The 21,463-nt window shown below is 49.2% G+C and overlaps 1 protein-coding gene across 1 annotated transcript in view; it reads left to right on the forward strand.

The window, feature by feature from the left end:
* The first annotated feature begins 3,119 nt into the window (after window positions 1-3,119).
* SLC6A8 (solute carrier family 6 member 8) overlaps window positions 3,120-21,463 on the forward strand; it is a 39,514-nt gene continuing 21,170 nt past the window's right edge. The window contains exons 1-3 of the mRNA XM_078860965.1: window positions 3,120-4,019; window positions 15,072-15,203; window positions 18,397-18,655. Coding sequence (XP_078717091.1) covers window positions 3,707-4,019; window positions 15,072-15,203; window positions 18,397-18,655 — 704 coding nt within the window. The 5' untranslated portion in view covers window positions 3,120-3,706. The remainder of the gene's footprint in view (window positions 4,020-15,071; window positions 15,204-18,396; window positions 18,656-21,463) is intronic.

Raw genomic sequence — 21,463 nt, forward strand, 5'->3', positions numbered from 1 at the left:
CACGTGCCGTGGCTTTAATCAGGGCCACGGCAAATCCGCTTCCAAGAAACTCTAACAAAGACAAAGACCCCCCATGTAGCCTCGAACACAAACAGCAAGTGCTGTTGGCCAGCACCGAGGGGGGTGGGGGGGGGGTGGACAGCAACAGTGCTGATGCTTACAAATCGCATCAGGTGCTGATCAAAGGCTAAGTCAACCCAGGGGAGACCCAGCAACGGTTCAAATATTCGCCGATGTTTGGTCGTGAGCGGAAATCGAAAGGTGACCACTCCGCCACCACCGACTCACGGCAAACGCCGAGAGGCCGGACCACGCCACCACCAGAGACCAACAAAGAGACTTCTGTTGTTCGTAATGGAGAACGCGTCGTGTTTATTCCCCGCTGTGTATGGGGCTCCAGACGCTGTGTTGGTCTTGAAGGGATCTATTTGTTAGCGCGCTGCAGCTACGCACTCGGCGACCCGAGTTCGATTCCGGCTCACGGCCAACACCAGTGACGAGTATTTGAACCGGTCCTGGGCCTCCCCTAGATCGACTCAGCCTCAAATGAGTACCTGGTGCGGTGTAAAAATAATAACAAATCGCCACTGGGGAGACAAAGGCGGGCGGGCGTGGCGTTGGCCACCCACCCCCTCGTGTGCCGTGCCGGCCTTCGTGGGTGCTCGCTAACAGCACTTGACCCAACAGTCTAGTAAGGGTACACGGGTGATCTTTGTCTTTGTAACTTGACCATACTTCACCACGTTGGTGAAGGTGGGGCAGCATAGACGATTGATGTATTCTACACTGCAAACTGCTGCCCGCCACGTGGCCCCGTAGCCGATTAACAGGAAGTTACGAACAACTAGTGAGTACCCATGCGAGCACTATCCAGGCTCAAGCCTGCTGAGCTTCCGAGATCCGAGTTATAACCTCCGCAGAGCCCGAAACGAGAGAGCTACGTCTTCAAACAGCGACAACAAAAAACAACACGGTGACATCATCGTTCCAGAGGTTATTTATCCGCACCACCTTGCCACGACGACCACCACCTCCACGAACGGCAGCAGGGCCAGACGACCTCGCTATTGTACGGTTTCATCATCATCATCGTTATTAGGATGCATCAGTGCGGGATAAGTAACCGTCGTTAGCCAACTGCTTGAATGTGAGCTGGTTATTCGGCACAGCCTTAGGTCTCCAACATACAATTGCGTGCGCTCTGCTGGGCTCAAGAGGCAAATCATTGAACGGCCGCAGTGAAATGCAGCAAAAAAATGGCAAAACACTATATGAAACACGTGTCTTCAACGTGAAAAAAAATATGAACAAAACCCGCGACAGGAATTCCAAGCGCGATTTTCAATTCCAAAAAAAAAATGTGTCAAATAACAACCGTCAGCCATGGTCAATCCACCGCTCGATGAAATGCCTCCACAAGTCACGATCCTGCAAATGAACGCGATGCGCGGACGCACTCGTCGAGGTAGCATTCAAATTTTTTTTAAAAAAAATCACGATTTGTGGGATGTAATTAAATTTGTGGCCATATCGTAATTTTGAATGAAGATCCGCTCAGTTGACGTCAGTGCTCGTGATTGGGGAGGCAATGGGCGGTAATCAGGAGAAGTGCATTCCTGTGCCTGCGTCGCATTCGAACGCGCTGCAGTTCACGAAGGCGTGCGCATGGAAACGAAACCCCCCACCCGGGTCCACGTCAATGGACGGGGGTGGAGCGACTGCTATAGGCGGTTAGCGCATTGCGCTGTGAAACCCGCTCGCCCGAGTTCGCGTCCCAGCCACGGCGAACGCAGCAGCAGCTACGACGAACGGTCGTCATCCCTTTTCACTAACGCGCACTCACAAGCGTGATAAAGTATGGTTAAGAACCAGCCCCCCCCCACACACACACAGCCCCCCCCCCCACACACAGAGCCCGACACGGCGTGGCTATTGCCTCGTCATCTTTATCATTTATAATTAATATTTCAAACACGCGCGCACGCAAAAGAAGCGCATTGCGACGTCGCTTTTGCAACGTGAATTATGAATCCGCTCACGTGCCGCCTTCCTCCGTCCGCGTGGCGCACACAGCAACGATTGTCAAATGCAAACGGATGGGGGGGGGGTGTGAGCAGCAACTGCTCTTCATCTCAAGCGAAGATTAGTCCTTGCGTAATGCGGAGAGAGAGAGAAAGGGGTGTCGGGGGGGTGCAATGAGGATAGATGGGGACGCGAAATTGCTCTGCGCAGTAGCCAATGGCGCGCGCGATTTGCTGCTGGCGTCGAGGATGAGATACAGGGTGCACAGATACAGGGCGCACAGATACAGGGCGCACAGATAAAGGTGCCGACGGAGACGATGGACAGGGGGGGAGCGCATCCGTTTCGCGTGTTCATTCGCACGGTGGTCACAACGTCGAGGTGCGTGTGCGGGCACATCGGGAGCAACGTCCAAAATGCAAATGCGGCGGCCGCCGCGCAAAGAGAGACTTTGTTCGGTCACCCCCCCACCACAACCATCACCATCACCACTCCCCCCCCACCACCATCACCCCTCCCACCTCCGCGCTCAGTCTCGGTTCCCGAGCGCGTTCGTACGCACGTTGCTGCACGTACGCACGCTCGCTACGTCACGACACGGGTAGGAGCAAAGGATCTTAAAACGGCCGCTACACCCCAACCCCCACCCCACCCCCTCTCATCATCCATCTCCCCCTTCCCTCCCTCCCTGCCTCCCTCTCTCCCCTGCTCCTCCTCCTCCTCCTGCCGAACCTCCGCAACATCATCAACCCCATGACCATGACACCCGCCCACCGGTACCCCCCCCCAACCCCCGCAGATGGAGAGGTTCCTCCCATCCACCCGGGCCAAAAAAAGACGCGTCCCCACTGCCCCCCTCTTCATCCTCCTGCTGCTGCTGCTACTCCCCTCCCACCTCCTCCCTCCCTCCCGCTCAGCCTCTTCACCTCCTCCCACCCCCCAATGCACCCCACCGCGTCATCCTCCCACCAACCCAGAGACCCTAAGCAGGGCTGGAGAGAGCGAGCGAGAGGAGGAGGGAGGGAGGAGTGGAGGAGGGAGGGCTCCACGATTGACCACCACGTGGTCACCGTTACGCGAGTATAAATAGAGGCTGCGCCGCACGCGGGGAGAGCGCAAACGCAGCAGCGAGACGAGAGGCGTGGAGAGAAGAGCTGAGAGAGAGAACAGAGCAGAGAGAGAACAGAGAGAGAGAGGAGAGAGAGAGAAGAGACGACACAGCGATCTGGCTGCTGCGCGAAGCAGTGGCGATGAGAGCTTGAAGGCGAACTTCGTCAGTGCGCGTCCCCGCCCGCCTCGGCTCCTTTTCTCGGATCCCATGCGATTCTTCAGGCTCTCATTTAAGTGTTTTGTAGATTGCTTCTGATTCCCTTCGGCCGCGACACCTAAAATAAGAACGAGTCTTCTCTTTACGACAAAACAGAACCAAACGCACCGCGGTCGGGTCGGGCTGAGTGGTGGAGGTGGTGGTGGTGGTGGTGCTCGGTAGCCCGTCCCGACCGAGGGGGTGTTTGGTTCATCCAAACCGCGTGTGCTGAGAAGCCGGGGGGTGGGTTTGGGTGCGTTTGGAAGCGGTGGGAGAATAAGTCTCTATTCTGTTGCGTTATTTTGGGTGTCGAGGAAAGAAAGAGGTGAACGAAGGGCACGTGGCTGCAGCTGCTGCGGTGGTGTTGGTCGTGTGAAGATGAAGATGAGACAGTTTCAACTCTGCCCGGAGAGTCCCTGCGATGGCTCAAGCGACGATGGCGCCGTGGTCGATGCCGGAGACCACACGCGGGTCATGGTGGTGGCAGCGGCAGGCGGCGGTGGTGGTGGTGCCAAGGGGGATCACGATGGCTGCGCAGAGGCGGGTGGCGTGAGTCCCCAGCCCAGGGGCGAGTACAGAGAGCGGGAGACGTGGACCCGGCAGATGGACTTCATCATGTCGTGTGTGGGCTTCGCCGTGGGTCTGGGCAACGTCTGGCGCTTTCCTTACCTGTGCTACAAGAATGGCGGAGGTGCGCTCACACACACACACCGAAAGACAACGATTGTCCGCCCACCCACCACCCACCACCACCCCCATCGTTTGGGCTGTTCACGACCATCGATTGTTCCCATGGCGGCGCACGATCACCAGCAATGCCGCCCGCTCTGCTGCTGCTGCTAACGGTGCAACGCGCGCGGCGCTGAGTGCGTGCGCATGTCGCCCTGGCGTTGTTTAGTGACTGTCACAGGCCTCGCGATACACCAGCAACAACATCCCCAACACCACCATCACCACAAACACCACCATCACCACCACCATCACCACCAACATCACCACCAACATCATCACCATCACCACCAACACCACCATCACCACCACCAACACCACCAACAACACCACCACCACCACGTGCGGCTGAACGGTCTTCCTCCACGTGCTCCCCGCCCGCTCGTCCGTTCATCCGCCCGCGCCGTTGAACGGGCGGATGGCAAATCACCGTCAACGCGCCGCACGCGCCCGATGATTGCTCCACGCGCGACGATTCATTGACGGATTGACGTGGGGGGGGGGGTGGGGGGTGGTGGTGGTGCAGCCGATATTACATTCACTCGAATTCGCCGGCGCTCTCCGTGTCGAATTGCTTGCTCCATCGGCGAGCGTCAGGCGTGTAGCGGCGTGAGACGTTCACGCAGGAGGCGAGCGAGTTGGATCAACCCCCCCCCCCCCGTGGAACGTGATCGGGTCACGGGGACTGGAGCGTGGGTTTGGAGCCAGATCAAATCCCTGCTTTTCTACGTGGCAAGGGGAGCCAGGTCCGCCGCACGTGCCGTCCTTACTGATGAGGTTGTCGTCGGAGCCGCGTCTGCGTGAGCCGGGGGGGATGTTCACGGACTTGCAAGGGTAGCCAATCCTGCCGCTCTTACCCTTCCCCACGTCCCCGATCACATCGCCGCACGTGTCCCGTGCACTGTACAGAGCCGTGCTGCTCTGCCCATTCATATGTTAATCGCGTAGCCATCGCCCGTCACGTTTCCCCCGTGCGGAGGCAGATTGATGAAATTCTCAATTGAGCCCTTACCTGGCTACTGTGACCGTCATTGAGTCGAACAATGCGATGGATCATTGTCATAACCGGCGGCGGCAGCGGTGGTCGTGCTCAATCCACTGCTGGGTGCGTAAAAACCGACCCAATGAACTGCCAGGCCCACTATCTCTCACGACCGCCATGCGATGTAATCAAACGAAATGTAATTTACAATAGAAAACCATATTTTAGAAGGGGCTAAATGAACCTGCGTAGTGCATATACGAACGCGCGTTCTTCTTCGTGGCTACGGAAGAGGGCTTTTGTTTCGATTTAAAGCTTTCGTGACTGCAGGGATTCATCTTCTTGATTCTTTCGGTAAAGTCACGTAGAATGGAAATAATAAAATAATAAAATAAAACATAATAAAATAATTCTCACGACGTTTCGGCCACAAAGCAAGCAGCCGTCCTCAGGTGAAGACCAGGTCTGTCGGGGAGACAGCGTCTGAATGACTGCTTGCGTTGTGGCCGAAACGTCGTGAGAATTATTTTATTATGTTTTATTTTATTATTTTATTATTTCCATTCTACGTGACTTTACCGAAAGAACCAAGAAGAGGGCTTTTGTTGTTTAGGTGAAAGGAAGGTTAGGGTTTGGATTTCGGGAGAGTGCAGGGTGATGGGAAAAAAATATATTGATGGATCGAGGCATCTGGAGAGATATAAACAGTTGTTGGCACAGGGATTAGCGGGAGGAAACCTTGGCTTAAAACATTTAAATGGAACGTGGACAGCTGTGTGGGTGGGGGGCAGTCTAGAATGCGTGGGTAGCAGTGGAGAAGGAGCCACCATTTCTCAGAATTTTAGCTCGTGTATTACACAGAATAAAAACGGCGTTCAAGACACCCAATGGGGCAGTATTAATATATTTGTCCACACTCTGAATACGTTCTAATGTATTAATTGCGTGACAATTTGATTTTAACACCACGGGAGGTCATCTGAAGTTACAGAAAATTTGGCACGAACAAACAAATTGGCACGATTTGTCTCCCACCGGTTGCGTTATCGTTGCCCGGCACGATGTCCCTGTGCTTGGGCAGCTTCTTCAGCTCCGAGCAACGTGGGGGCGAAAACATTGGACACCATTTCCGAGCAGACACGCGTCCCACTCCCTCCGAAAACACATCTGGAGTGAACCAGCAGCTGAGCCACCCGGAGACACACACTGGTCGATTTGGTGGCCATGCTGGTTTTATGAGCTTGTCCCCAGGGTTTAACTGCCCATGTTCAGTGATTGACGGAACCTCATCCATCTGCTACGGCTCGATTTGCCGTCACGGGAACCACAGCAGCTGCCACCAGAGCTCTGGGGACATCTGTAAAATGTGGTGATTTTATTTCGCCAAATGTGTCGATTGTTCAGAATTTCCCCTCTCCTGCCTGCCACCTCTTCCTGAAATGCGACGGCACCGGTTTTTTGTTGTAAAATGTAAACTCTATTTTCAAGGGCAACATTTTTGTGTGCGTGTTGTTTAGTTTGTTGTTGTTTCCCGTACCTCTGGTTAGCACAGTTGACTATTTATGGTGCGAAAGAAGTTATACATAAATACATTAACCGTGACTCTCTCTGGATCATGCAATAGCTGAAAAAATACAAGCGCCGTTCAACACCATCTCCGATGGCGGCCAGGAAGTGTTTATTAATGGACAAACCTGCTGAGTAAGAAGCACAATTTGTGAATTGGAAAACATTAACTTGTGGTCGCCATGGGCTCTCACCTGGGTTATTAATAACGGCCATCTATTTGTGTTAATTTAATTTTCCTTACAATGAGCCAGCAATTAAAATACAACAACGGACAGCACATCCTACATGTTAGATAAGCAATACATGACACGAACGCATTATACTCATATTTATGTAAAGGCATTCAATTATTATATAATAGGTTTGAAACAATAACAAATATTGGATACCATTTTTATTTTATTTAAACACGAAGATTGTTGAAGTGGGCAACAATTTAATTTAGTTATTTTCATTTTATTATTTTTATTTTTCATCTATGTGACTTTACCGAAAGAACCAAAGAGTATGGATCCTTGCAGTCACGAAAACTTCAAATCTAGAATGAACAATTTAAGTCTGCCATAGCACGTGCAAGGATAGCCAATTCTAACTCTGCATACTATATTCAAAGTATTAAATTGGTCAGTGGGTAAAAATTCTGAACTCTATTTGAAGGGCAACTTTAGCGCCAGTTTAACACGTTGGTTATCGCGAACAATATTCATAATGAAGATTGTTTTTTGAGTTAGATCGCATAAATATAAATGTGTCGTTAACCCACCACCACCCGACACAGCAAGGCTTGTCACGTAAACAAAATGTGCCCATGAGTCACTACTTCAGCAGTAACTGTTCAATTGTATCGACAACATTTATATTTAAGCGATCTAACCCAAAAAACTACCCCCCCCACCACCTTAGATTCAATTCGTTCTCTCGTGGCTCTCGCATCCGATGTGGTTAGAGAAACGAAGGCACGAAATCTGCCGCGTGGCAAAAGTAAATTGCCGTGTGGGGCGCATCTCTGTCTTGGACTTGCGTACGCTCGCAAAGTCACGTGCGGTGCATAGCGTTGCGCCACATTGCGCAGGTTGTATCAAAACCAAACCATCAACGGTGCTCTTTAACCCCATAAAAAAATAGCACAGAAACCAAAAGATTCGTCATCATCGTCATCACGACCCATGGGCAGATATCCCCGTAGGTGTCCACTGCACATTTCGTCATTCCTCTCTGTCTTGTGCCAATACGCTCAAATAGTGCCACATCTTTCACAGGCACCAATCACTTATATCGTCGTCAAGCCCTTGTCTTTAATTTTCGATTTAAAGCTTTCGTGACTGCAGGGATTCATTTTCTTGTTTCTTTCGGTAAAGTCACGTAGAATGGAAATAATAAAATAATAAAAATAAAACATAATAAAATAATTCTCACGACGTTTCGGCCACAACGCAAGCAGCCGTCCTCAGGTCCTCAGGTGGAGAGCAGGTCTGCTTGCGTTGTGGCCGAAACGTCGTGAGAATTATTTTATAATGTTTTATTTTTATTATTTTATTATTTCCATTCTACGTGACTTTACCGAAAGAACCAAGAAGATGAAGCCCTTGTCTGTTCAAAAAAAAAAGACGAGCATGAGGAAAGTGACCGCGTCAGCCATAATGCCCCAAAACATCGAGTGTGCGACCGCCAAAAGCGGCTGTCATCGGTCCTCTCGCTGCCTACTGTAAAGGTGGCGACAGACGACAAGAAGCTGCCACTGCTGGGACCGGCCAGGCGCCAGTAACGTTCCGCACCGGTGTCGGGTTAAGAATAGTGCGTGCCCCATGGGTCCACAGCAGGGGCTCGAGATTTTCCTGCCGCCGTAAGAGATTCCCAGCCGGTAAGCCCAGAGACGTGGCCAGCATTCGTCAAGCCAGAAGGGCCGGGTTGCTCTCCTTGAGACTGGACTTCGTTAAGGGAAGGATGGAAGATGAGTTCTCGCGAGGACGGTCGGTGTACATTTGATATGTTTATCGCGGTCACGCGCGCCTCGTCGCGGCACGCTGCGCGGCGCCTGCATCAACATGTAACAGATTGGCGCCGCGTGTAACAAACGTTGGGCAATGGTCATCTCCATCGTTGGTCCTGAGCCAGTGGTTGAAAGACCATATCCAAACAGGCGGCGTCCAGGATTTACGTGAGACGGCAACTGTTAATGAGCCACCATATGGTGCAGCCAACACCGAGTGTTGGTCACTGTACCGACCCTGAAGGGATGTTGGAGATGATGAGCTGATCTTGGCAGGGATTTGAGCGCATGATCTCAGCAATGGGGGAAGCCTTCTGTCAGCCGACAAACTCGGCTATATTCTGGCCAGCTTTTGAGAAATTTCCGGCGTGCCGTCGTCCCTTGTTGCATTTTATCGCTGCCTCTCTAAAAGATTTGACCGACGTGATGGCACGTGGTTTATGTCCTTCGTTTGTAACTAGTGCCCATTGGCTAATCAGTGTCCCTCTTGCAAGGGAGAACTGAGCTATTTACAAGGATGCATGTAGGGGTTTAGTGTATATAATGGGGGTAAAAGGTCAAGATGTGTCACTGCTGGTAGCAGGGCCTCTACTGGAGTAAGCTAGAGAGAGCTCATCTAGAGGGTATTGGCCTACTCTTCTATGCTATACTTCTGACGTTGCGGAAGGAAAATTATTTTAAAATACACAACGGAAGGGGCGCAAGTATTTGTGCAATATTACATACTAATTTAATGTACAACGTGAAGTACCAGATCATTAAAACCGCATCAATGCTCGAGCGCTATCAGTTCAACATTGGCTCAAATTATCATCAGATCACCATGTGTGCTTGTGTACGAGGGATCTGTTTGGGATGCGTGCTATCAAGAGACAATTACACATTTACATTACTTACATAAAAAAACCCCGCTATAAATGTATCTTCTGTCCAGGAGTGAGCTGTAGATTGCTTGCTTGGGCCGTGTCTAAATGCGTGCATGTGCAAGTCAGCGGTATGGTGTACACACGTGTGCACTGCGTGTGTGTTTGTACGTTGTGTGTGTGTCTGTGGGGCTGTGGTGAACGGTAGTGTAGGGGTTAGCATGCTGTGCCACAAACCTGACCACTCGGGTTCGATTCCCGCTCACGGCCAACACCGGTGACGATTATCTGAACCGGTTTTGTGCCTCCCCTAGGTCAACTCAAACACAACTGAGTGCCTAGTGCGGTGTGTAAACTTCGCCACTAGGGAGACAAAGGCGGCCTGGTGTGGTGCTGGCCACCTACTCGCTCGTGTGCCGTGCCGGCCTTCATAGGTGCTCGCTAACAGCACTTGCCCCAACAGTTTGGCAAAGGCTATACGGGGGATCTTTGTCTTTGTGGAGCTGGCCACCCACCCCCTTGTGTACTGTTGATGGCCTTAATAAGTGTTTGTGAACAGCACTTGCCCCAAAAGTCTGCAAAGGCTATACATAACCAACACGATGTGGTTGGTACATCTTTTTAAAAATGTACTATTAAATAAGAAACACATATTAATAACATCGGCCTACTATACATTTTCTCTGTCATCAGGCAGTGTTAATGACGGACGTGATGATGTTTTGTTAAATGTTGTGCTTGTGCAGCACTGCTAGCATAGTCTATTCAGTTTTTTGGTCAATAGTTCTTTAGCGTTACAATAATACACTGAATGATGACTGATGGACCTCTTTAAATCCAATGCTGGATGAAGGCCTCTCACATCGTGTTGGTTATGTTTTTCTTTCTCTCCACACTTTATCGTGCTGGTCAATACGTGTTGGTGATGGTGGGGGCAGGCACACAGGATCAGTTCGACCATCATTCGACACCGACGTTAGCAGTGGCCGGGAATTGAACATAGTCTTTCTACGTTCATAGTGCATTGCACTTGCCACTGTCCCGCTGATTACCCTCCCCCTCCCCGCTATGGTATAACGGTGCAGTATTTATGCAACTATATTCATGCTACCATTTTGGATTAGACACAAAGACGCGATTTTTATTTTCAAATTGACTCAACATTTAATGTAACGGCGAAATGTCCGTCAGTGGCTCGTTCTACCCCGCCGGCGTGGAATGCATTCTCGTGTAGCGCCCGCGTCGTGCGCACAAGGCAGTGTCGAGGCCGCGTCCTGCCCTCTTCTAAAGGCTAAGTACATTTACTGCTTTCTAATCAATATGCAGCTGGCGAAGAGAAGAACCTTTTTCTATAATTGCCATGGCTCAATTCTGAAGGGTGGTTTAAAAATTCTGTTTTGTGAGATTTTTTTCAGGGGGGGGCAGGGGGGGGACGGGTTACAAACGCTGCTTGGCAGCTTTGCAAACTTCCAATTAGTGAAGATTTTTTTTGTTAGTTTTATGCGTTTGCGTGCAACTTAAGTCATCCGGGCAGCTTCTAAATATTGCATAGTATATTTAATTATTAAGCGGATGTGACCTGGCTGAAATGCCAAGGCACTCAGTGTGTGGTACGCAATAAATGAAAGCCTGCCATAAAACATTTACATGCAATAGTAACCTCAGGAATATATATGAAATTAATAGATGTGAATTTGATTGGTCAGTGATGTCACCAAGCCCCGCCCATCACCTCCCGTCCAGCGTCACACGTTGCAACAAAGGTGAGACTTTTTTTTTCTTCCTCTCAACAATTTTTGTGTTTGATAATATTAGAGTCCAAGAGTCAAATCCATAATCGTTACAGTGATCGATTACTTAAATATATCAAATAGCCCATCACAAATGAAGATTCAGATTAATATCTTACTGACACATCTCCTGGATTATTTTGCTTTAACACGCACAACGTTTTAATTTTTTGGTAACATTTTCAGCAGCTCCCTTAGGGGTAAGCACCCCGTTCCTAAATCAACTTGGGTTTTTAACGGCGTATTTTATGCGAGCGGGGACAGGAGGTGCTAAGGCAAGAGTGCACAAAGGGGTGGCTTTCACGGCTTATTTACCGGTGCCATTTAGCATCCGTTGGAATTGCTCGAGCGATGCTATGAGAGGAGGCGTTTTACGCTCGGTGGACCGGGGCTTTGAGTCCGTGTCAGGCCGCACAAACCTGGATGTCGATAAAGAAAACGAAAGAAAGTTAAAGGTGTGCAGCCCTGCCACTACTCGCTCACACAACTGTTGGTGGAAGGGCCTCCACGAGAGGGAGCTGAAACATCTTGGAAGAGAGACGGGAGCACTGTACGGCAAAGTCGATTCTTCTGCTGTTCCCATCTTTAACTTCTGGTTGGACAGAGGCAGCGTGGGGGGGGGGGCGGTGTGGGTGATGGAATTTAAGAAATTTCCATTGTTTCAACCGACTTTGCACGCTGGGGAGATCGAATTGAGCCGGCAACCTCCGGGATTGCAGGTCCCGTGTACAAACCGTTACACCATGGCAGCGACTGTCCGTCCGTCCATCAAGAAAGAAATAAACATCCCCCACGGGACTGAAACACAAAATTGACGGTGGGGAGGCTGAAATCGAGCACTTTGTTGGACAACAGGTGCCGACGCTATCCCGCTGGTGAGACTGCATCCCGGTCGTCAAGCTCAAGTGCAACAGTTGACCGCTGCGGCTGCCGCAAAGGGCCCAAATAAGGCGCTGACTTTCCAGTTTGCCACAGTAATGCATTGGACGCTGGGGCCGTCGTGATGGACAGCTGACAGACCCGTCCTTCCCACCACCACCCCCCCCAAGCGCATGTTTCTTGCTGTAATGGGGAAAAGCTGATTTTGTCAGATTGCCGTTGGCCATTTGCACTCGTGGCATGAGGTCGAGCGTCGTCGTCCCCGCCCGCCCGCCCAGGTTCGATCGTTGATGAGCGCGCCGACTGCAGCTGCTAGCGGTGCCAGAAGGCAGCCATGGGTCGGCTCCGTGCGGTCGCCACAGTTGCTACCAACATCGAACATCGGTGGGCACACGCTGTCTATTGGAGGGCGGCCGAAGGCGGCAGCGCTGCCAACTCAGCAATTTTACCGCGAGATCCTAGCCACTTAATTTCTGTTAAATCACGTGACTTTCTGGGAAAGAGGGCACTGTGCATGGTTAAGCAGCGGTTCCAGATATGCGTTGAGGGATCGTGTGTCAAGTTTACTTCTGTGTAATATTTGGCAAATTGCCGAGTGACATTCTTACAATTGTTGGAGGGTTAGCGATATCTAGTGACCTTGCATGGGTTCGTTTGGTGACATTTTCGCTTTCATTTGGCAACACTGGGGGCAGGACGGGGGGGGGGATGGAGGAAGGGGTGGGGGCGAGGGTTGAGGAGACAAGAGAGGGTTACGGGTCACTGGGTCAAGACTTAGCCATTCAAGCCGCCCAAAGCCACAGAGGGAGCCATACCGGGCGCGATGGGCAGAATGATGCCCGTCGTTATATTTAACCACAGGGCAGCAGCAACAGCTGCCACACGGGCAGTCGGCGATGCGGGTTGTGTAAGAATGTCAGACACACGGCAGCAGCGTGGACAGTGTAGAATTCCACGTGTCCAGCGGTACGCATCGGTCAGTTAGCCCAGAGCACCTGGCGGGTTCGTTCCGCGACTTGCATCCAGCCGCCAGCGAGCCATCGACTCATTGCAAGCGCAACCCAGCCCGGTGCAAGGCAATTGCGGTGCCATCACCCCCGTTAAAGAGTTGAACGGTGGCTCGTTCTGTCATCGGCGTCGGGATAAGGCGGCGGCGGGATTTACGGGTCGGCAACGTAAACGTCGCAACTGCCGCCCACGCCGCTGCTCCCCACGGCTCTGGTGTGGTTCACGCCTGTGGACGACGCGGCGTCGTTTCGGGACGGGAGCAAACAAACGAGTTCACGGTCCTGGGATCTCGTTGTAGTTGAAGGGGGTGGCGGGGCGGGGGGCGGAGTGGCGCAGTGCGGGGTGCTGGAGTATCTTCGTTCGATCTGTAGCGGCGTGTGAGCGGAATGCTCGGGGTGGTGGACGCTCACGCCTCTGCGCTCCTCACCGCCGCTCGCTCGCTCGCTCGCAAGAGCTCATTTGAGGTCATGCATGTGTTGTCGATAATATGCTGAGTGCGAAACCGGGGTTTTGTTTTTGTCCTCTTCTTCCCCCGTGTTGTGGTGGAGCCGCGACCTCCGATGACCTCTTGGGTTTTTTTTGGCCCTGAATCGCAACAGCGGTGCGGTGATTTGCAACTCGCCCAATGGAGCCCTCGACCCTACAGATAATTTTCTGCAAGGGTACACCAGCGATGGGCATCGGCGTGATAGGGCCCCTTGATGCTTGCAGAGAGCTCGCAGGCCAAATCAAATGTCCTACCCTCCCCTCTGGAGGCTGTGATGCTGGTATACCACAAACCGCCATGGCAACAGGCTGCATGGGATCTTTTTTGTTTTAAACCGTTTATAGAATTACAAGTATTGGTCAAAATAGTTCAATTCCTGGCCATGGTTAACAACCGATAAACACCACCAGTGGCGAGGGATATCTGAAATATTCTTGCACCCCCTCAACTCCGCTTTACCACCGTGCACTGGCCAACGTGGTGAAGTATGGTCAAACAAACCCCTAAGACCGAGACAGCATGGGGAGGCCTTCATTCAGCAGTCGATTGACAAGGAACAGCACATTTTTTTTTTATAATCGAGTGTTTTATCGCTACTTGTCCGAGACTTAGTAATGCAAAACAAAAATGACAAGCACAACCAGAGTGAATATGTGCAAGCGTTTACCATCGCGTTCTCCGTTTTTTGCGTTTAGTCTGTTGTCCTTCCCCCGCACCTCCGATGAGCACAGTTGGCTTTGTATGGTGCGAGAGAAGTTCAACGTACACACAATGCAAACCCTATTGACGGCTCCTTTGTATCCTCCACGAGCCTGTTGCAGTGACGACGGCCTCTTGTTTCACGCAGTGCGGTAAATGCGTTGCGGCAATGGAAAATGTGATGTAAATCGGCGAAAAAGTGTGAAGAGGAAAATCAACAATAGCCGAGCATCATCCCGGCCGTTTCTGTTGATGTCACCACAACTTTCCATTGCTTCCTTAATAGGGCAGGTCCGTGATCTCAGACGTGCATTTCGAGATGCATTTGAAGCTGCGGGTTATAATTTGTATGTTTTGCTTGGGCATAGTTTTGCAAACCAATAATGACTCGGTTCAGAGAAGAAAATTAATTTGATAAAGAAGCAATGCTCGTAGGTTACCGCTCGGCGTGTCAGTTGTTCTCAATCAATGTGATTCATCCGCACTGGGATGGTGATGGTGCATTCGTTTATGTGTTTGTCAAAACCACTGACATTCCATAAACAAGCCATCTTGTCAAAAACTACAGATGTGTACATCTTCAACATGGTACCACATATGCGTTATCAGGATGCTCGTGAAATATTCAATGTGAGGTCGCCTAATTTGTGGGAATCGCCCACATTATTTTTGATGAGGAGTGCATTGCTCTGATGGTGTAAGTGAATTAATGGCTTGTTTCGTGTCTCTTTTGTTGTGCCATTGCAGGGGTCTTTCTCATCCCGTACATTCTGATAGCTCTCTTCGGAGGAATCCCCGTGTTTTTCATGGAGATCGCTCTTGGACAGTTCATGAAACAAGGCAGCATCGGGGTGTGGAATATCTCCCCCATCTTTCAGGGTATGACATTGAACACGTTGCACACCAGCAGGCCTGCCGAGATGATTTTGGGGGCCCTTGTACACAATAATGTTGTGGCTGAGCGCCCCATCCATTCCTAATTTCCTGTGGCCTTTGTCAAAGGCAAGTGTTATAATAATTACGAAGTGCACGATTGAGCGTATTTTTATATTGCAATTTTTAATTTTATTCTATTAGTCGATTTCATTATTAAATGGAAGCCAATTTTCTGGAGATACAAGGACATTATTTACACAGGAGTTCAAATGTACTCAAGAAATGTTCATGAAAATTGAGAAAAAAAATCTAAATTTTTGGTGGCTTCCCCCTGAGCTTGAGGTCCCCTTAAGCCACGTGTCCCTTTTTCCCCTCCCTCTCATTTGGCTTGCGGGCACACGAATAGAGATGGAAACATTCATTTGTCTCTGAAGCGTCTAAATATTTTGCAGGAAGTTCCATTACCATTTTACAGCTGGTGTAAAATATGTGGCTTGGGCCACCTAGCACAATTATTTGTACAACCTGCTTTGTCAATCCCCCACAAAAAGAGATTGCAGATTGCAAAGTTTATTTGACCATACCTAACCATGCCGGTGAGTGTGGGTTGGTAAATGCGGGGAGCCATAGACTTTGGAGCATAGAATCACAGTGCAGGACTGTACAATGGATTATCCTACACTGCCCTCTACTGCCCCATACACAGCCCCAAAGCAGAGCTGCCTATGTCAATATGTCACTCTCACTTGATACAGCTATCGTGCTGTGACGGTTCCACCTGAAGACGGAATCTTGTGTTGCCTCCGAAACGTCGTGATTTTTATTTTATTTTAATTTTACTTTTATGAATTAAAATGTTTTACCTACGTGACTTTACCAAAAAAACCTAAGAATATGTCAATATGACCTGCAGAGTGGTCACCCATCCAAGCACGGTATCCCGATACGATGAGAGGTCGGCATTCTGGATGATTTTGTAGGTCGGCATAGGTAGGCAGGCATTCATCACGTGTTTTAAAATATTTTTTTACAAGTTGAAAACAAGAGGTTAGGTAGGAGATTTAAAAAAAGCAGCACATGGGGTTCTAACTTTTCTTTGAAAAATAACAGGGAGATGGTAAGGCGCATGTTATTGAAGTGCTGATGTGGTAATGTTGCGTAATATATATACCTGCTCCCTATGCGATCTGGAAAAGCACAGGCTGATCCAACACCGCCATCAAAACATCGGTGAAATGGGTCATTCACTGCCGACGCGTCACCGGAGTACGTGCCGAACGTGCCAATTTTACAGCCCTGCCGTCAGATAAGCGGCGTTTGTTTACACGTCATAAAGGTATCAAATTTATTGGTATCAAATTGATCATTCTCATAGACGACGTTTAAAAAAACTAAATTAATAATTTGGAAACGTAGTCAAAGAGTCTTCCTTGATTGTGTTCATTTAGCGGAGGCTCGTGTTACGGGGCCATGCGCACGGGACTTGAATGGGTCCAATTGTGAGGCTCGCGATGCAGTTTTGGCGAGAAGGCTTGGCTTTCGCGAAGAGGTCAACCCGCCGAGTCTGTTTGTGCAGCGCATTTGAATTTGGAACAGGCGGCCGTTTGTGTCCACTTGGTGTGTAATGGGTAAGCATTCTGTCAATTGGATTGGACTTATTTTTAAATGCATTTCCACATTTTGTGTTTTGATTTTCAAGCTCAGGGTAAAATGTAAATAGGGGTATAGGTGCAGCCCTGCAACTGCATGTTTGTGCCACTGCTGGCGGAAGGGATTCCACTCGAGGGAACGTTTCTCGAACACGAACTCTTATAAATACTCTACCACGCTGGCCAGCTGCCTCGGAAGAGGTGGTAATACCGACGCTTTGCCCCACCACGCACGCGCGACATGCACTTCTACGGATTTGTCGACTACCCCGTGTTTACGCGAGCTACGCTTACACCGAGTGGCTCGGGGCCAGGGACCGCAGTGAAAGAAACCATAATGTAAAACGCAGATCCTATTTTGTAAATGCCTTCAGTGTTTCCTCTGGCTGTCTCGCGTGAGTTTTACGCTTCACTCATGAGAAACAAGACTTTTAAAGTCAAAGTTTACGGTCAAGCATGTCGCCATAGCACTTCAGTGACATCAACACGATATTACGCCCATACGTTTGAGTGCGTCAGTGTGCAATCGTGCCGTGTTTTTTACGTCTTTCTACTGATGAACAGCAATTCAAATTTCGATTTAAAGCTTTCGTGACTGCAGGGATTCATCTTCTTGGTTCTTTCGGTAAAGTCACGTAGAAGTGAAGTAATAAAAAAAAATAATAAAATAATTCTCACGACGTTTTGGTGGTGTTCATTCAGACGCTGTCTCCCCGACAGACCTGGTCTTCACATGAGGACGGCTGCTTGCGTTGTGGTCGAAACGTCGTGAGAATTGTATTTTATTGTGTTTTATTTTTATTATTTTATTACTTCCCTTCTACGTGACTTTACCGAAAGAACCAAGAAGAGCAATTCAAATTGTTTGGCGGACAGCCCAGGGGCACGCAGCTTTCAATAAATATAATTAAAATCGCGATTGTTAAGCACAGCCCCCAAAAACGCCAAGTGACCTCCAACAAGCAGCGGCAATGAAGGTATCCTCATCTTGTTTCTTCTTCCGTATGGCAGGACGAAAGAGCAATAGTTTTGAAGGGTGTTTATCGTTGCATTTTTTTTAAAAGGTATAACATACGTAAGAGTTAATACATTTCTTGAAATGAGCAAGGTCACAATAAGAGTTTGTGAATAGAGATGACGCAAGGGAATTCCAAAGGGGAGCAGCGTGAGAGTGTATCTATCTGTGTACAACAGCGGTTCTTAACCTGGGGTGCGAGATGCCCGTTCTGGGGGTGCGAGACATGGCCAGATTTATTTAGAAGGTAAATCATCGAAACACAAATTAAGCGCGGGCACGTAAGTACAAATTGCTTTGTTTTATCAAACCTATATATTTATATATATATAAAAAAAAGTTACGATTGAGAACCAAAGGGGGGGGGTGCAAGGCTGCGCAGTAAAGGTTAAAAACCACTGATCTACAAGATAAGCCAAATAGAGTTTCACTCTGGGCTTTGACTTCCCCTCAAACTAGAATCATCGGCGCTCGTGTGCGGTAGTGGGGGGGGGGCGGCATGCATCGTTGTCGTGATGTCGTTCCGTTGCAGGCCTGGGCCTCTCCTCTATGGTGATCGTCTTCTTCTGCAACACCTACTACATCCTGGTGCTCACCTGGGGCCTGTACTACTTCATCCACTGCTTCGCCACCACGCTGCCCTGGGCCACCTGCGGCAACGCCTGGAACACGGCGACGTGCAGCGAGGGGGCGGGCCACTGCCTGCTGCTGAACGGCACGAACGGAACGACCAACCAGAGCGAGTGCATGAACCAGGGGGCCTTGACCTCCCCCGTCGTCGAGTTTTGGGAGTAAGTTTTTTGACCTCTTTCCGTCCGTTTTGCCGTCTCGCTTGGGTGTGCAGCCGTGTTATGTATTTTTCCGTGTTTTTCGTCCGCTGTTTTATTACTATTTTGTTCACTGCATGATCCTAAACATGGCATCGGCATATATTTTGCGAGTAATTCATTCACGTGCATTGAAACATGATGAAATAGTTATATACCCAGTAAAACGAAAAACATAATAATTGTTTGTCAATAATGACAATAACAGTGTACAAGGTCTTCGTCAACCAAACTTCTCAAGTTCGTAAAGGGAGGACCCAGGACTGGTTCAGATATTACCCACCATTGACATTATCCATGGTGAGCAATCAAACTCGTTAGATTCATAGGGTGGTGCGCAAACCACTGCGCCACCCCTCCACTCATCTTCTTGGTTCTTTCGGTAAAGTCACGTAGAAGGGAAGTAATAAAAGAATACAAATAAAACATAAAATAATATAATAAAATATTTTATTATGTTTTATTTTTATTATTTGATTACTGCCCTTCTACGTGACTTTACCGAAAGAACCAAGAAGATGAATCCCTGCAGTCACGAAAGCTTTAAATCGAAACACCCCTCCACTGTTCATCATTATATTTGGTTATCACAGTCTCCATCTTCGGTCAATAATCTTTGTCATTCAATTGTTGTCACCCTCAAAGTGTGGTCTCCCACCCAAGCGAGTGTCAACGCATGCTCTAATCGTAGAGAACCACGGCTTGTGCTTGCTGTGCAGTCAGAGCAGCCTCCCATAGAGTGCCTAAGCTGAGAGGCTCAGCCCGGAATAAACACCGATGGGATTGGCGCTCCTGCGGTGAACGGTTCCACGGAGCGTGCATGTCCCTGCTGCACTCCTGAGTGGGTGCTAGAGGTCTCTGAGCCATTTTAATCTCTTTCGCCTAACCCTCTTATTCTACGCGGTCACCGCGTTTAATCTCGTCCATCATTACCACCACCATCATCATCTGCCATTATCAATCCACTGTTGGATGAAGGCCTCCCAAAGGCTCTTGACATCTCTCACGATCCTGCGATGCAATCATCTACCAAGCACCTCGCACGTGAGCTGATTTCCATCACTCCATCTGCTCAGTGGGATCGAAGTCTCAGAACGTTCCATTCCTTGACTGCCCCCCCCCCCCTATTATTCTTGACCTTTGGCCATCTGCCCATCTTGCGGCGTGACCTGCCCAAGCGCACTTTCACTGTCGTCGCCGTCATCTTCATCAATGTTAAACTTACAAAGCGCGAACATTTGCTGTTGCAGGTCTCGACACCAGGCTAAAAAATGTTCCACAGGACTGGTGTGTCCTAATGGACACTGAGAATACACAGAGAACATATATAGAATAGAGGAACCCAGAAAGTCAATGTTCCTGCTGGTCTAGCGCTGTGGTTCCTCTCTGTACACAAATGGCTGCCGTGCTGAGCCCTACATCACAGGCCTCCCCCATGTGGTGTCAATTCATCGGAGCCAAAACAAATTGGTCAATGGGCATGTTTGACACGTTCATGTGTGGTCACTGTGCATGAGCAAGTGCACGTACAGGAAAGCACGTGTGCATTCCTGCATTAATCTAAACATGAATCACCGATTAAGACACCCAGGAGAGTTGTAGGACAATGTTTTTTTGATTAAGCAATTCCTGACCCATTTACAGGAAGCGGAGGCAGCCTATCCCTGCTCCTTGCCGCTGTGTGGGATCCGTGTAATCAGTGCAGTAAATTCCAACGCGGCCGGAGATGAAAAACCACAAGGCGTCATTTGTCTTAATTTTTACCGATGTCAGGCAGTGTACAAGACGTACAATAAGTCCGTGAACACATTCTGAAGGACATTGCTCTGTTGAAAAACATCCCATTGTCTTGAAGGTGACAATGCAGTAAATGTGTATGGAAGTGCACAGCTTGGCAACCTGTGTAACTCCCGGGCATGGGAGGACCCTGGTAATGAGGCTTGGGAAAACTGGCCCTCGCGGTCAGAGTTGGAACATACTCTTAGGTTTTTTCGGTAAAGTCACGTAGGAAAATAATAATAAAATAATAATTTAAAATAACTCGATTAAATAACGACGTTTCGGAGGCAACACAAGTCTCCGTCTTCAGGTGGGACCGTCACAGCCAATTGATACAGTAAATTTGGCTGTTATTTTCATTTATTATTATTTTATTATTATTTTTTTTTACCTACGTGTCTTTACCGAAAAAACCCAAGAGTATGAATCCTTGCAGTCACGAAAGCTTCAAATCTAGAATTAAGAGTTGGAACATTTCGTGTCTTCGAAGGCTCACCGCCCATCAAGTCTCACTTCATACTCGACGTCAAGCGACAGGAAACCTGGAACATGCTGAACGTTGAACGCGCCGTGGCCCTGTAGCGTCGAGGGTGGGGGGGGGGGGCGGTGCTGGAGGTTTATTTAGTGTCCTCTTCTGAATTCTTGCACCCACCATTTGCAGCTCTGGTAATTACTGATCTCCTGTTTAATTTGACATACAGGCTGTCTGCAACAGCTAGAGGGGCCTGGACAAAATTTCATAAAAGTATAAACTATAAAAAAATTCAACTATTTTATTTTAGCAGGTAAGGCCCACTGAGCTATATAGCTGTTTTTCAGAAGCGACCTGGCCACAAATGGTAGCTCAACAGAGTGGCTTATCACGTGGACATTTATAGCAGCCAAAATACTCTGAATTAGTCGAATCAAGAGGTTGATGGAGCGTTGCAGCCTTTCCTCACGTGGACACGAAGGAGAGTGAGAGCCACAGCAGCAGAATGCACCGTAGACAAA

The sequence above is a fragment of the Lampetra fluviatilis genome, chromosome 11 (assembly GCF_964198595.1).
Source record: "Lampetra fluviatilis chromosome 11, kcLamFluv1.1, whole genome shotgun sequence".
NCBI classification, from domain to species: Eukaryota; Metazoa; Chordata; class Hyperoartia; order Petromyzontiformes; family Petromyzontidae; genus Lampetra; species Lampetra fluviatilis.